Source organism: Melanaphis sacchari, unplaced genomic scaffold, assembly GCF_002803265.2.
Source record: "Melanaphis sacchari strain LSU unplaced genomic scaffold, SCAv2.0 Contig2_pilon_pilon, whole genome shotgun sequence".
NCBI lineage: Eukaryota > Metazoa > Arthropoda > Insecta > Hemiptera > Aphididae > Melanaphis > Melanaphis sacchari.
In genome coordinates this window covers 7,781,411-7,798,164 of record NW_020271173.1, presented here as the reverse complement: position 1 = coordinate 7,798,164, position 16,754 = coordinate 7,781,411, and the positions used below count along the sequence as shown (strand labels likewise).

The following is a 16,754-nucleotide window of genomic DNA, read 5'->3' as shown; positions in this document are numbered from 1 at the left end:
CATACATACATGCACACGTACGTACACGCCGTGGCGGTGAATATTGTGCGTGTGCGCGGCGCCCGCGTACAGCCCGTGACGTCCGCCGACGATATAGTCGCCGCCGAAGTCGTAGCCGTAGCCGCCGCCGCCCGCCTGCCGGCCCGCAGACACGCGCGCGCGCGCGCCCTATAGGACGGTTTGTACGCCGCGGTCGTGTGTGCGTGTGCCCGTGTGAGCGCGCGCCCGCTCACGTATTCGCCCGTCCGTGTGTGTCGGTGTGTGTGTGTGTGATGCGCTTTTGCGTGTGCGCGCGTGCGGTCCCGTGCGCCCGTGTGCGTGTGCTTGCGCTGGCGCGTGCGGGAGTGTGCGAGAGTGTGACGCGCGCGATAATCCAACGACGGATACCACGACGGTGCTATCGTCCTGTGTTAGTCGTGCCGCGACGATGGAATACGGGCCAGAAATAACGTGATTATCCGCGCGGCCCCGTGGGCGATCGCAGTCGCGTTTTATACCGTTGTACATTATATTAATTTATCACATTTTGTTGTTTTCCGCGCGCGTTGTATATTTTTTCGTTTGTTATACATTAAGTTTGCCGGCACTCCCGCTGCAATAGCGCCCCCCCGCGTGTGTGCGCCGCGCCGTGTTTTCCGCGGCCTTCTCGTCGTCGTCGTCGGCGGATCGCTACACCGCCGCGTACCGGAGACGACCATCGGCTGCGGCACCGCGCGACACGCGTCGCCGTAGTGTTAATCTGCACGAGCGTCGGCCGCGGTGCCGATCGCACGCGGCGGCGGTGGTCGTGGCGTTGTATCGCGCTCGCAGCTGATTATTATATCGTCAATAATAATATTATACCGTCATAACAATATCATCACGTGGAACAATAATAATTCACGTAACAAATATATAGCGCGCAGCATCGCGTACATCGCGCCGCCCAGTGCAGGTGGCCGTTGTGGTGGTGGCGGCGGCGACATTTTTTTTCGCGCCTCGTCCGCTCGCTCGTCGTACGTACCGCGCCGCCGAACAATGTAGTTACGCATCAATCACTCCGAACACGCGAACCTCCGACAACCGGCGCCGTTTGATTGCGGTATCGTCGTCGTCGTCGTCGTCTTCGTCTTCGTCGTCCCGTGCGTCGGGACTTTGTGCGTGTGTGTGCGTGCGCGGTGCGGTCATAGTGACGTGTTTGCCGACCGGGTTTCGGCACATATAGGAAATCTGGCTGGGACGGAAGCGGCCGGGTGCCGGTGCGGGTGGCGGTGGGGAAGGCGGCGGCGGCGGCAGTGCTGTTCGCGCAATGGCGGACTGCCGAGGGCACGTATTCACCAAGAAAACCTTCCACCTACCGGCCTACTGTCACAATTGCACCAATTTATTGTGGGGCGTCGTGACGCAGGGCAATTTCTGCACAGGTTTGTCCCCCCGTATTTGTCGCTCTCTCGATCTCCTTCTCTCTCTCCTGGCGCGTTCGAACCTCCCCCACCTCAAACATACCCTGATAAATTTTTCCCCTCCTAATATAAATTTTCTTGACATCTTCCACTTTGCGGCAAGTATCTATGTATACACACACACACACACATATATATATATATATATATATATACATATTATACATATATATATATATATATATATATTATCATATTTATTATTATTATTATTATTATTATTACGACTTATGAGTATGACACGAGTGTCAGTGGTGATGTATTGGCGGTGATGGCGGTGGTGGTAGTAGATGTGGTAGTGGTGGTGGCGGCGCGTATTTCTACATTTTAACAAGAGAGTCGAGAAGGGTTTGTACAATTAACACGTTTGTGGGCCTTTAAAACCTTATGGCCGTTTTTCTCAAATTTAATAGTTTACCCAACATCAAATATGTTTACCTGTATCTATTTAAAATATATTTTAATATTGCATATTGTTTGTTCTCTATATACACTACATAGTGCATAAGCCGATTGTACCACAGGTGTACTTAGTCGATTTCATTGACCCCTATATCAACCGGTGCTTATGATTCAAAATGATAAAATAAACTCTTTTGTTGTAATTGTGTATTCCTCAGGTTGTAGAAAAATTATTTTTTAGAAGCAGTATTTGGCCTTGAATGAATTGCATCCTGTTCAGTCCATTATGAATTGTCATCGACCAAAATGTTATACTCATCATTATTTATTCAATGAGAGTTTCACTTATGAAATTCTATAGTAATGTTCAATATTTTTGCTAATACTCTTTTTCTTTGATACTTTTAGATTTATCTTCGTCTAAATATAACAATTTTAATTTATTGTTTTATTTACTATCTCGATTTCCTTGCAATCAAATATACATGAATGGATGAATGTAATAATTGTATATTTCAAGAAAATTTAGAATTGTTGAATTAAAATGTTATCTAGTGAATCGTACATATGATATGTATATTAAACCAAAAAATTAATTAAATACGATGTAATATAGATTGTAAAAAACAAACACAATTAATCGTTTTTTTTCTTTTGTATATTTTGTTATTAACCACATAAATACACATGTAGGTACCTACATAAAATGTTGTTTAATGCACGGTAATTATTGTAGTAGCTATGACCTATTTGGTCTTGTCGACGTCACTGAAAAGTTTTAACATTGATCTGTGGTTGAGTGGCCGATGGAACGATGAGAGAAAAAACAAACAAAATATAACGATATAATATGCTCAACACGCTTTAATAGAAAAATGAATTTTTCTACCGATATTTATACTGCTAGTAAATATGATTAAAAGTGTTTAGATTAAACTGAAAAAAATGAGTTTAGAAATGAATTCTTTAATATTGAACTAGTGTATAAAAATATTTTTCTAAATTATACGCTAAATAATTAAAATATATTAAGAATAAATACCATTTGATTATTGCAATCAAAAATATCTTATAGATATACATTTTTAAGTCTTCAGGCGTGAAAATAAGAATTAAAATAGCGATTAAAAATAATGAAGTGGTATAAATAAACTAATACCCAGTGTAACATATTATATAAATAAATTTTAAATGAGTCGATAATTATGTTTTACAAAACATTTTATGGAATGGAATCGAGATACTGTATTAAATAATGAAAATATGAACATATTTTATAAAATATACCTATAAATAAATTGTTCTTATACGTATATGATTTAATAAAAACTATCAATAAATTAAATTTATCATTTATAAAGATTATAAAATATCACATTAACGATCACAACCTTAATTTAAAAGATTTTACTTTTAATTTATATAATTTGTATTGGGTATCTTACATTACAATTTCCCACGTATAAGGAATTATTATTAAACGGCGTTCTGTGTATGCAATAAAAGTACATATTAATTTTAGTGCTTGTTTCCGGTAACTTTTGTTCGATGGCCTTTCATTTCTAAATCCTTATTGTTAAAATGTGTTTATGAACGTAAGTTTGTTTTTGTACTTAAATAAATTTTTTCACCGTAAACGTGTTGTGTTTCCAACACTGTTAGCAAATATCTTCGTGACGTCAAAGGCAAAAACTTGCTCAACCCGTATTCCCGGTACACTATAATCCCTATGGGACTTGCCCCCCAAACAATTTTACTCTCTTACAAAACGCCCATAACTATTATTATACTTCCCCTCTTATAAAAATGTACATATAATATTTTAACAATGAATAGGTACATGTATTTTATAAATTGCAGTTAAAAAATAATTTTACCCAAGAGTACGCAATCTGTACATGACAGGACACGAACTTCCGAAAGTAATTGAAATCTAATTTAAAATCATATGAATCTATAGTAAAGTTTGAATTTACTTCCAAAATGTTTTTTTTTTTTTTAATATACCTAATACAATCCCAAAGGATTCCAAATGAATTAAAACACTAATAATATTATTAATGATTAAAAATTTAAAATATTGTACATTTTAATTTAATATCCAACTGTGATAATTTTATGATTTAAAATATTTGAAAATAGTTTTTGAAAAATACCTTTCCTACACTTATATATTTTATCATAATAAAGAATAAAAACTCTTATGAGCAACAGTAAACATTAAAATTGTCAAAGGTATTACTATAAATAAGTTAAAATATAAATATTAATAATAAAATTATGTATTAAAGAGTGAATGAGTAGATACCTCAATGAAATAACGAAAGTTCAGGCTTTGATATTATTGCAACGTAATAGGTACTCGTGAATATTTTAATAAACAATACTTGTCTTGGTTATGAAAATAATTGACATATGCGACTACTGAACTTTCTATGAGAATTCTGTAGTCAATACAAGTTTCAAATAAATCGATAGACAATAAAAAATATAATTGGCATTTGGCAGTTACAATAGTACAATGTATATTGGATAAAATGTATTAAAAGAGATTAAAAAAAAAAAATGAATTAAGTCCGATACAATTCATTTAAAATCTGTACACGTTGTAGAATAATATGTGGAATACAGTAAAAAAATTAAATAAATTAAAAATATATAACTATGTTATAGTTTTTATATAACTGTATACAAATAAATAGGTATTGAAGTGTAAATTAAACGATATTAAGTAGTATTATTTATTTCCTCTTTTAAAGCCATTTTCATTGATGAAAAGCAATTTTTTAATTATTGAATACTTAATATATACATATTAATTAAACACATTATATGAGTCAGATTATTTTAGCAATATTTTTAAGCAGATTAATAATTATGTACATGACTTATACTTTCAATGTATTATTTGAATTAATTATTTTTTTAATAATATTTCTAATTTACTTAATGAGATACTGAATTTAGATATATTGTAAGTATACAATGAACGTTTTTCAATCATATATATTATATTTAAATCAGTATAAGAAAATTAACTTTCGATAATGTAATTTTGTTTGTTTATTTTAAATCGTGAACATAGAATAAAAAGTTAGTTGTGACATTTTGGATACTCATAAGCACTTAGAAAAAAAAATTAAACTCTATAAAATTTTAAGCGAATATTATAAAAAATAATGTATTTAATTAATTTACTCTCTGAAAAATAACGATTTTTATAAGTACTTATTTTCTTCTATTTGTGGCTTAAACAATATGCCAAATTTGTGTATAAATTATAATTTAATGTATTAAAAATGTAGATATTTACAAAACCTATAAACGTGTTGGTTTTAATCCTGTTGATATTATTGTGTAAACTGTAGATCGCTTACAGCCTTTGATTTTTTTGCTTTTTAATGTTTCAGTATGTAATTATATAGCTCACGAAAGTTGCCTAAAAAAACCCGGCATATCACCTTGCCATAGTCTAGCAGCTAGTTTAATTAAGGTAGGTAACACTATATATACCTCAAGAAAATAGTTGAATTTTAGTTTGGTATCTATATTTTTATTTTATTAATAGAATCCAGTATCACATTGTTGGTCCGAGCCAGAAAAAATTAAAAACCAAAGATGTTGTAACGTTTGTCGAAAAAGAATTGACGGTCGTACATTTAGCGTTACATGTGAAAGTAAGTATACCTAAACAAAATTATCCTTGTGTCATGTTATAAAATTGAAAATAAATCAAAAGTACTAGAATAATATTTACGTATCAAAATTAGAATTTACCCTTCTCAAAATACCACAACATTTTTCTGACACTACGGTTACAATTAATTTTCATAAGTAAATAACATTTTAATATATATATTTATTTTTAGTTATGAAGTAATTAATCTAAGTTTTACTCAAAATTCAAAAATGTTCCTATTATTTATTTCAAAGGAACAGATATTTTGCTTTGTTATAGTTTATTCGAAATATTATATACAAATTGTACCTACCATTTTTATTTTTTAAATTTTGTAATTTCTATTACAAGAAATAAATCTATAATACAACACGAAATATTTTTCTTTTAATTCATAGAATAAATGATTAGACTTAGGAATTGAAAAGAAGACCACGGCCTTCCGATATACACAACAATCTTATAATATAAATATAATATGTTAATACCAAATGGAAAAATAAATAAAATGGATAAATAAAATTGTACAGAATAAGAAGAAATTAAAAAAGAAATAAGAAATAAGAAATTCAAAAATTATTCAACGTAATATTTTTTTAAATAAAAATGCAAATTTTTATCATTACGATACTTTTTTTAATTGTATTAATACCACATCTTACTTAATAATTATATAAAAGTTCTGAAGATTTACATCCATTATATTAAATTATTATTAAGTTTACTAATATAAAAATTTGTTACAGTTTGTCATTACTATACCCATGTCGATTGTATACCATCGGCAGTGGCCGATTGTAAAGAAACAGCTACTTACCATCCAGGGAAATTATTGGATTCCATGCATCATGAACACCATTGGAGAGAAGGAAATCTTAGACCTGGTGCAGTGTGTTATGCTTGTGCGAAACAATGCTGGACTACCGATTGTCTGGCAGGATTTCGATGTGAATGGTGTGGTATAACGGTAAGTGAATCTTAGCTGAAAATTAATTTATTAATATATGTGCATAGTATAGTAATAATTTAAATCTCTCATACATTTGTTCCAATATAATGAGCAGTTTACTTAAAAGATAATTTTAAATAAAGGTTAATATTTATTAATACAAATTTACAAGATATGAATATGATGTTTGAAATAACGAAAGAGTTACAATGAAATCAACTAGCAATATATTCTATATACAATATATAAATTACATATTAGTATATATTATACTTGATATTTTTATATTAATTAATTAAGTACACTCAAAAAATATAGTGTATAATAATTAACAATTTATAAATTTATAAATGTCAGAATATTTTAGAACCATAAATAACAAATAATTTAAAAATAATATACAATTAGTGCTAAAATAGAATGCATGTCAACAATTATGTAGGTAGGTACAATAAATAGTAAATACGATTTTTACTTTTTACAATTTAAGTAAAAATTAATAAAAATAAATGTGATATTTTTTCCGTAATTAAAATTTAATTAAACATAAAACATAAAAATGTACAAAAAAATATTTATTTTTTTACATTTATTTAAGTTTTATTCCTTTATTTTATAAATATGATCCTATAGATATTTTTTTAGTTTATTTCATAACCATTATTAGTACATATTATTATTTAAGTAGTAAGTTAAATTAAATTTAAATTTTAAAGCAATGATGGGGAATCATAATTACTGATTTAAAACATGTCTATTATAGTTTTAAAATAATAAAAAAATTATCAAAAAGTTTTTTAATTTTTTTTATGGGTTTCAGAGTATTTAGTAAATAAACCTGATAATATCCTGGATGAACAGTTACTTTATAACTTTAGTAGGTACTTGGTAGATTGTTGGTATAAATAGCTATTTTTCAATAATAAAACTAACTTATCGATTAAATAAATACTATTCACTATAGTATATAGACTTAGGCACTACTAGATAATTTAAGTTGATTCATGATATGTAAATATTTTAATTACACAATATACCCAATATTGTCAATAAAATCTATTAAAAAATAAATTGTATTAATGATCATATTATGTTATGCGTTTTCTTTTTAAATGTACAGGCTCATGCAACATGTCGTAGTCAAATATCTTACGAATGTGATTTCGGTATACTGGGTCCAATATATTTACCACCACATGCAGTTAGCATTCCACGGACTGAAGTACCAATGGAGTCAATTATTGGTGTACAAGTGCGAAGAAAAGAAAAAGCCACACGTAAGATAGATTCGAGATAATAATAATAAATTAACTGATCATTATTATTTTTATTAGCTCGAAGTATTTCAATTGAACTTAATAGTGCTGAAAGTAAAACTAAAAACATTGAAGATGAAGAAATGTATGAAGTTGAAAAAAATAAAGAAGATAAAAATGAAGGTAAATTACAGCTTCTCCAACTTCAAATTTTTGGCCCCTGTATTCAATATTTTTACAAGTCCTATATAAAACTTCAAATAATAAAATTTATCATAAATTATTAAGTCGTTAATAGTTTTGAGAATAATAATGTATTTTTTATTACAATATTATTTAAATGATTCGGATCCAGATTCAAACGATTCGGTGAACAAAAGGCATTATATTTCACAATACTGATCAAATCTATATTAGGAGTTAAGTAGTAGGTATATAAATATAATCATTTTGGTCGAAAATATTTATAATTCATTACAAGCCATGTAGATATTCTATTCACGACAATTTTTGGATAATCAACGATTAACTTGCACATTAAAATATCAAAATAACAATTCATACATATGTTATAAGATATTATTTAATATAAAATAAGTATATCAAAAGTTATAAGTTTCAACCGCTCCTAAAATAGTCGGGTTCTATTCAAAATTCAACTATTTGCCCCCTTTGTGGGAGACCTGAGTATACATATATTATTAATTTTGCTAACTACTAAGTATTCTATGTGTTTTGTATATTAAATGTTATGATTTTTTATGTAGAATTTGTTAAAGTATATGATGGTGACGCGTCATACCTAAAACATAGAAGTTTCACGGTGAAAGTTCCAAAAGCAGTAAAAACCGAGACGCTCATTTCTACAATACTTCAATCATTAAACATCTCTCAATCTGCAGGTAATTACTATGAACACGGATAAAAAATAATCAGCAATCAGCTACAGGGTAAAACTGTTTTAGTGTGTAAATATAATTACACATTTACATGAATAACTAAATATTTAATAAATACCTAGTAAATGAAAAAATGTTTTTTAATATGTATTAAACTATAATTTTAATATTTTAGTAAATATTTTTTTTTTTTTTTTAGAGATATTCATATTATTCTAAAATAGATTTTAGGTATATCATATTTTTTTTCTCTTCATAAAATGGTCTCCTCTTAATCAGTCTATCACTTATTTTGTGAATATTTTCTTTTATATACATCCTCTCTTACTGTACTAGCAATTTACATTCGGATCTTCTTTCTAAAATTTTCCTGTCTATATATTTAAAGTTATTATTAAGTATTAACACGCTTCCACCTGCTTGTCAAGTTTAAACCACTCAAGAATTATTTGTTCTTCATTGTACCTACTCCGTTTATTTTCTTACATCAATAAATTATATATTTTTTCAATTTCCTTACCATTTTTAATCGGTCTTAGTTTCCTTTTTTCTTACAAAGATCGTTATTTGTCTGCAATTGTGCTTTTGACAAATGCATACGTATTATGCGATGTTTATGTATTTATTATAATATATATTTTATAATACTACTCTATAAGTTAGTTTTTGTGTAAGTTGTTTTAATAAATTATTTATTTTATAATTTTAGAAAACTTTTATTTGACTGATGCATATGGCTTAAACGAAACAATACTGGAGGACCCCGAACCAATAAACAATGTTACTAGATTAGGAGGCAAGAAGCCTGCTGTTTTTCTACGCCTAAAGTTAGTTAACTTGATACTAGTATTTAATCTATTTACTATTTATTAAAATATTATTTTAGACAAGACAGCCACGGTGGTTTGGTAAGAGTTTATCCTGGGCGCCTGCAAACTGATATACCATTTTGTGTGGTTTCCGTCGATCGACAAACTACGGCAAAAGATCTAATAGTTGAATCTTTGGCTCGATTCGGCTTTACTTCACACAATTCAACAGACTATAGACTCAGTCAGCTTTTATTAGAACATGGAGGTATATTTCCAAGCCTCAACAAAAAGGAATTATTATTTCACTTTTATATAATTTATTTACTATTTTAAAGTGACGGAACGAGTACTTGATTTTGATGAAAAACCATTAGATATAATAAAACATATTGGGCAAGAATCTCTTCGACAAATGGAACTAATGCGATTCTATTTACAACTTAAGCAAGACCCTCATGGGCCTAATATCGCTTTATTTGTTGGAAATTTACCGACAAATTTATCTCAGCGATTATACGAAAATATTTTAATGACATTTTTAGGAAAAGGTAATTAATGTTTATTCTTATAAACTAATATGTGGATAGGAAAAAGAATACATTTTCAAATCATGTCTTGTTTATTTATAGATTGTAAATTTGAAACTATTGGACCAATTTATTATGAGTATGGTTCGTTGGTAATTATGTATAATGATACTAAGACTGCTGTGAATGCAATGTATCTTCTTAGAGGTGCAGAATACGAACACAAACATCTGTTAGTTATGTTATTACCGAACATTGACCCAGTTATGGTACCAGCAGAAACACAGCCATTATTAGTATTTGTAAATGTCAAATCAGGGGGTTGTCAAGGTTTGAGCTTGATATCTAGTTTCCGAAAACTACTTAATCCTTATCAAGTTTTCGATTTGGGAAACGGCGGACCACTTCCTGGGTATTTTAAATATTTATTTATTATTAATAATTAAGTTATAATTTAAAATAATAGTATGATTATTTTGAAATTAAATTATTTATTTTAGGTTATTTTGCGTTAAAATATTTTCATAAATTTACCTTATCAAATATTTACATACTTTATTTTAGATTCTGAGTGAAATGATAGAATGTATTGATTTTACAATAATGTGTGTTTTGAGTGTTTATCATCCCCTTTTGAGGCAGTAAAAATACTTCGATTTTTATTTTGGGGGTGGTTTTAGCTATCAAATTGAATCTAGTTCATACTTAAGAGAGTCAAAAAAAAAAGATCCCCAGTACTTTTCAAATAACAAAATAAAACAAATTAAGGAAACACCAGAATTTTAATACAAAATTTAGTTTTGAAAAAATTAATTAATTTTTTTTTTAATTCTAAAATAAATAACTATAACCAAGTGTTTATAATTGTCTATTTATGGTATAATTCCCAAAACATGTTGACTCTTTTTCACTACTAATAATCTATCTAATAAATGTAGTGTTTTCAAAAACAATTAAACTAACCTACCATAATACTAATAATAAAATAAATTACTTTAATAACAATATAAAAAAAAATTTATTTATCATGAAGTATACAAAATAAAAATGGCATAATAGGCTGACAACTCATCTCCACTCAGAATCATTTTTCGTATACATCTTTGAATTAAAATTTAACATACCTATTATTGTTTGCCGGTGGTTTATCCACATTTAAATAAATATTTATTTATTATATGATCTAATATTATAATTTGTTTCATTGTAGTTTATATTCATCATTATAAAAGAATTATAAATAAACTATGTGCCAAAAATATATTATTCACAATAATACAATATAACTGATAATATAAAAAAATTATTTTACTAGCATAAAAAGCTTATGCACATTCAATTTAATTATCTGTAGGTTTCTAAATAATTTATAAGACCAATAAATTCAAAAAATTCAAATTAATTTGACTAAATAATAATAGGTTAAATTGTTTATTTTGTGTCCAGGTCATTAAAATAACTGTTTTATTTTTTAGGTTGTACGTGTTCAGACATATTAGAGATTACAAAATCTTAGTTTGTGGTGGCGATGGTACGATTGGCTGGGTGCTTCAGTGTTTGGACAACGTAGGTCAAGACAGTGAATGTTCATCACCACCATGTGCTATTGTTCCATTAGGAACTGGTAATGATTTAGCTCGTGTGTTGAAATGGGGAGCCGGGTACAATGGTTCGGACGAACCTATACAATTATTAGAAGATGTCATTGAAGCAGAAAAAATTAGATTAGATAGATGGACAGTGGTTATTCACCATGAAGATAGGGCGGATGGTCGACCAATTCATGTGCCTAATTCAGTTGGTAAGTTTATTCGTATAGGTGTATAATATGTGTATATACATAATATGTATTATCTATCTGTGATTTATTTTATTACAGGAATGAGTGAAGATAACACTCAAATTTTTGTTATGAATAATTATTTTGGCATTGGAATTGATGCTGATTTATGTCTTGCTTTCCACAAAGCTCGAGAAAAAAATCCAGAAAGATTTAATAGCCGGTATGCATATAACTACACGATTAACAACGTTAATAAATTAAATATAATTTAAAAGTTTTATAATTAATATAATTTATAACTTATAAATCATAATAGTTCACTTTATATAAGCTCAACCAACAATTATGATCTTTAATACTTAATACAATTTGGCGTTTGTTAACATTATACTGCATTAATACAATGTATAATTATGTTAAAAACTAAAAACAGTCTTATAGTGTAGTTTACATTTAGTATTTCTCTAAGGTCACATATTCACATAACATAAAATACCTATTTTTTAATATGATTTTTAATGATCTCCCTGTACATAACTAAATAATATAATATTATTTAAATGCATCAAACCAACACACAAATTTTGGTGGTCGATGAACTAAGTTTTTTAAACTTTTTTCCGAACAAAATATTTGTTTATAATTAACTTAATATAATTTGTATAATGCAAATATGCTGCAATAAACGTGTTAAATTAAAATTTATATAGTTTTTATATGTCAGTTAATTTAGGAGTTAATGATGATTTATAATTTTAAAAAATTTCAAATTTAACTAGATACTTTTTATTCTCACAACTATACTAGTTCATAAAAAAATTTACCTATGTAAAAATATTCACCTGTACGCTATTCATTCTTTATCAGATTAATAGAATACAATTCAATAACATATTGTATTTTAAATTTTGACATTAAAATAATAAATCATTGTCCCTATACAAGAATAACGATTCTGAGCAGAAATGGCTTAAGTTTTTTGGTAACTAAGGTTACCAATTTTAACAACCAATTGTATCTTTGTAGTATTGATTTTACAGCGATGTATGTAATTTTATTTTGTTTTGTGTCTGAACACATTTTATCATGCAAAAAAATTTTCCAATTTAATTTTTGTGTAAGGTTTTTAGTGATAAATTGGATCTAATTTTCAGATCGTCTAGTCGTCTAGTGGATGATTTTAGAAGATTAAAATTGTAGTCACATTTTTTTTTTTTTTTAATTATCAAGGAAATAAAGCGGGCAAGTGGGTACCGCTCTGCTGTACATTAGGGAGTGGGGTGAACCTCGGACTAGGGTAGGTTAAATTTGAATGCAATGATAGGTATCATTGTATACGAAAAACGATTCTGAACGGAGATGATTTGTCAGTCTAGGATATATTATATTTAAATATTGTCATACATACTATTTAGAAACAAATATTTTATTTTTCAATTAGGACGCACTTGTAAAAGTCATGGTTAATCAATTAATTATTGATTTTTATGAATTATACCTACAAAATAGTTTGCAAATATTCATGGTTTTGACGAATTTTTGTCAATATTTGAACTTCAAATGCTAATAAAAAAAAATTGTGCCTATGTATTCTTAAAATTTTTTGATCACTATAAGAATAACTTATGAGAAACTTTGTATTAAATGTTCAAGTATTTTTATTGGGCCAAAAAAATTTTATCGACACTTCAAAAAAGAATTCTCATAAAAATCGATAATTTCAGTGGTCTATAAATAATTTTAAAAATTAAACTGTATATCGATACCACTAACATAAAAATTTGGTGAACATTTCAAGTATTTACAGTAATTAGTTTTTGAATTACAACCATATAAAAAAATCGATTTGGTAGAAAACTGGTTTTGCGTAAAAATTCCCGTTTTTCTGTCATTTTTTTTTTGTTTTTCTCCATTTTTTTTGAAAACTGTTGGATAATGTTTACTTTTTACCTCTATAATGCACCAAGAATATTCACTTTGCCATCGGAATTCACCCCCGAAGTTTGAAATTGAAGCATTATTTCGACTACTTATGCTGTACTCAGACACAAAAAAAAAAACACATCATTGTAAAATCAATACATTCATCACTCCGTTCAGAATTTAAAATTACCAATATTTTTTAAAACTAAAATATTATTATTAAAATAATTATTTGGTAACAATAGTTAATAAATTTTTTTGTTTTCGGCCAGAATCTTTTTCAATTTTTACAATGGTTTATCGTTGAATTAAAATTTAACATATCCATTACAATGATCTAACCAATGACGAGATACACTCGATATCTACTGTACAGCAGAATAGTATCCTATTTATAATTTATATTAAAAAGGTACTGAGAATTTTCTACTTTTGATCCATCGAAATACAAGCTGAGATCCAATAATATTCTACAAGAAATCGATCGCAAACTACATTGTAATTTAAATCGTTTAGTAGATATATACCGCATAACACAAATAAATTCAAAATATGTGCTCACTGATAAGTAGTTAAATTATTTAACCAGGATTCCTTAATTATAATTTAATGATATCTAAAAGTTAATCATGCAGTGTTTTATTAATTTCTATTCATGCTTAGTATTATTTAAACTCTATTTTACTATTTTATTTTCAACTTATTTTAATGTTAGTATGAATACTAAATATGTGATGTTAGTTATTTTCAAAATGTACAAGTATCTTTAGGTTTTTTTTAATAAGTTGTTTATGTTTAAAAAGTAATTAAACTTATTTTATAATTAACTTTAATATAATTTTATAACTACCTTTTTATGCGTATTACCAATATTTTTATATTTATTTAGATTCAGTTTACCATTACCTAATACTTAAAATCTAAACTTTAAAATTTATTTATTGCAGAATCGGTAACAAGATTGAATACTTAAACGTTGGCTTACGTAAAATAATCCATCCACCTTGTAAAAATCTTCAACACGGAGTTCGTCTGGAAGTAGATGGAAAATTAGTAGTACTACCTCAACTCGAAGGACTTATTATCTTAAATATTTTAAGGTTTCCAATTCTTAATATTACTTTAAAAACAAACAATAATATTTGTTATTTGTTTTTAGTTGGGGGTCAGGAGCTAAACCGTGGGGACGAAATTGTAATGAAGAACAATTTTCTACTCCAAATCACTGGGATGGAATGCTAGAGGTTGTAGCTGTGTCTGGAGTAGTTCATTTAGGACAGATACAAACAGGACTTAGATACGCAAAACGAATTTCTCAAGTATATTTTATAATTATTTTATTTTATTTTATCTGAAATATAATAAAAAAAATTTCAGGGCGGACACATTAAAATTCATTTAACTAATGAAGTTCCCGTACAGATTGATGGCGAACCTTGGGTCCAAGGACCTGGTGAATTAGTAATTCTTAAATCTGCTTTAAAAGTATGTTGTAAAATAATTGGTTTAATTTAAAATGATAAATATTTAATTTTAACTCTTTATATTAAATTTATTTATTAAATATTAATTAACAATTATTGATATTCGTACTTTATGTTCTACGAATATATAATATAAATTATTATTTTTTTGTTCGACGTTATTTTTGACAAATTTTAGCTAGTTATATACATTTAATTCATATGATTATTTTAATTTAGTAAAAATTGTACAGAAATACAACTTAAAATTGAATTACTAATATATAAAATAAACTTAAGAGTAATAAAAATAATTTGTTTTAGGCGACCATGCTAAAGAAAGTAAAACGTACAGAACGGAAACAAACCTCTCGGACTCGAGCTGTTAGATACATGGCTAATCTACAAGCAGTTGCATCTGTTAATGGCAGTGAGAACGAAAACTAAAAATTCTCAATTCCTTTCAGTAACCTATCCCTGGGCAGCAGACAAATTGTCAAACTGGTTATCGAATATTATATCTGTGTTATTCATGCATTTGATCATTTTTATAGGTAACTAATATTAAAAAAACAAAATAATTACTATAGAAACCAAATATAGCATAGGAGCTCCAGTGCTCTATTTTAAGACGATTCCTGGATATTGCTTACCGACTGTCATTTTAGTATTAATTATACTTCCCTCAAGACCCTATTTTTGAAAGTATATAAAAATTATTTGTATACGAATCCTGTACTATTTAAATGGCTAAATGGCGTTCGTGTATGAAAATGTAATGCATATGCTTTCAAAAATAGTGACACTGTACTTAAAACGAAGTACTAACCTAATTTAATAACTACATAGATCTGAGGAAATAAAATTATTTATATGCACAAAGCAAATAATGCTCTTTTAGAATTTTAATTGTTGCTTAAAATATTTATTATTTTTATTATTATTAAATAGGTAATTGATTAAAATAAAATTATTTAGAACCAACATTATTGGTGGCATAATCATTTGTGGGCTCAATTCGTTGTGGCGACTTCCGAGTGGTCATAATGGATCTCAAACGATTACGTCATTGATTTAAATCGTTCGTTGGTTAAGTTTTTGGTTTAAGTTTGTATATTAAGAATAATAAACAATTTTTGCTTTTTTAAACTACTATTGTTCGCAATTAATTAACTATAGGATTATAGTAATTTTATTTTTATCGATTTTCATCGAGTTATATTGTAATATTTTAATTAATGTAAAAATAAAAAAATCCCCTGTAAATTGTATTGTATTAAGTTATTATTAAGTGTTCCTAAATGACCTAAATCCTATACATTCATATTTTTTTCTATTTTGTGGTATACAAAAATATTATAGAAATTACAAGATATCCGTTACTTAAGAATATCTATAGGAATATTTATTTATTCTATAGTAGGTACTAATAAAGAGTACTATTGGATTTAGATTAGCATGCAACTATATAAATATATATTTTAATTATTTTAATATGTGCTCAATATTTTTTTATAGTCACTTTTAAGATATTTTCTTAATATTATTTAATTACTACAGTGAACTTTACTTTTTTTTTTGTGGTTCTAATTAATATTTTTTAACTAAAAATATAATAC

The 16,754-nt window shown here is 28.2% G+C and overlaps 1 protein-coding gene across 1 annotated transcript; it reads left to right on the top strand.

Moving 5' to 3' along the window:
* Positions 1–335: 335 nt before the first annotated feature.
* LOC112595798 (diacylglycerol kinase theta) lies at positions 336–16,041 on the top strand. Its single transcript, XM_025341141.1, has 17 exons — positions 336–1,403; positions 5,255–5,337; positions 5,413–5,521; positions 6,270–6,490; positions 7,593–7,749; positions 7,807–7,911; positions 8,496–8,630; positions 9,337–9,454; positions 9,514–9,704; positions 9,775–9,987; positions 10,069–10,378; positions 11,442–11,767; positions 11,846–11,969; positions 14,620–14,772; positions 14,832–14,991; positions 15,050–15,157; positions 15,460–16,041. Exons 1-17 carry the CDS (start codon positions 1,289–1,291, stop codon positions 15,580–15,582), a joined length of 2,751 nt encoding a protein of 916 aa, XP_025196926.1. The 5' UTR covers positions 336–1,288; the 3' UTR covers positions 15,583–16,041.
* The last annotated feature ends 713 nt before the right edge of the window (positions 16,042–16,754 follow it).

Coding starts and splice junctions, on each gene's coding strand:
- LOC112595798 (XM_025341141.1), top strand. CDS start 1,289: ATGGCGGACTGCCGAGGGCACGTATTCACCAAGAAAACCTTCCACCTA. Junction 7,912..8,495: donor TAAAGAAGATAAAAATGAAG/GTAAATTACAGC, acceptor TTTTTTATGTAG/AATTTGTTAAAGTATATGAT. Junction 9,455..9,513: donor GCTGTTTTTCTACGCCTAAA/GTTAGTTAACTT, acceptor ATATTATTTTAG/ACAAGACAGCCACGGTGGTT.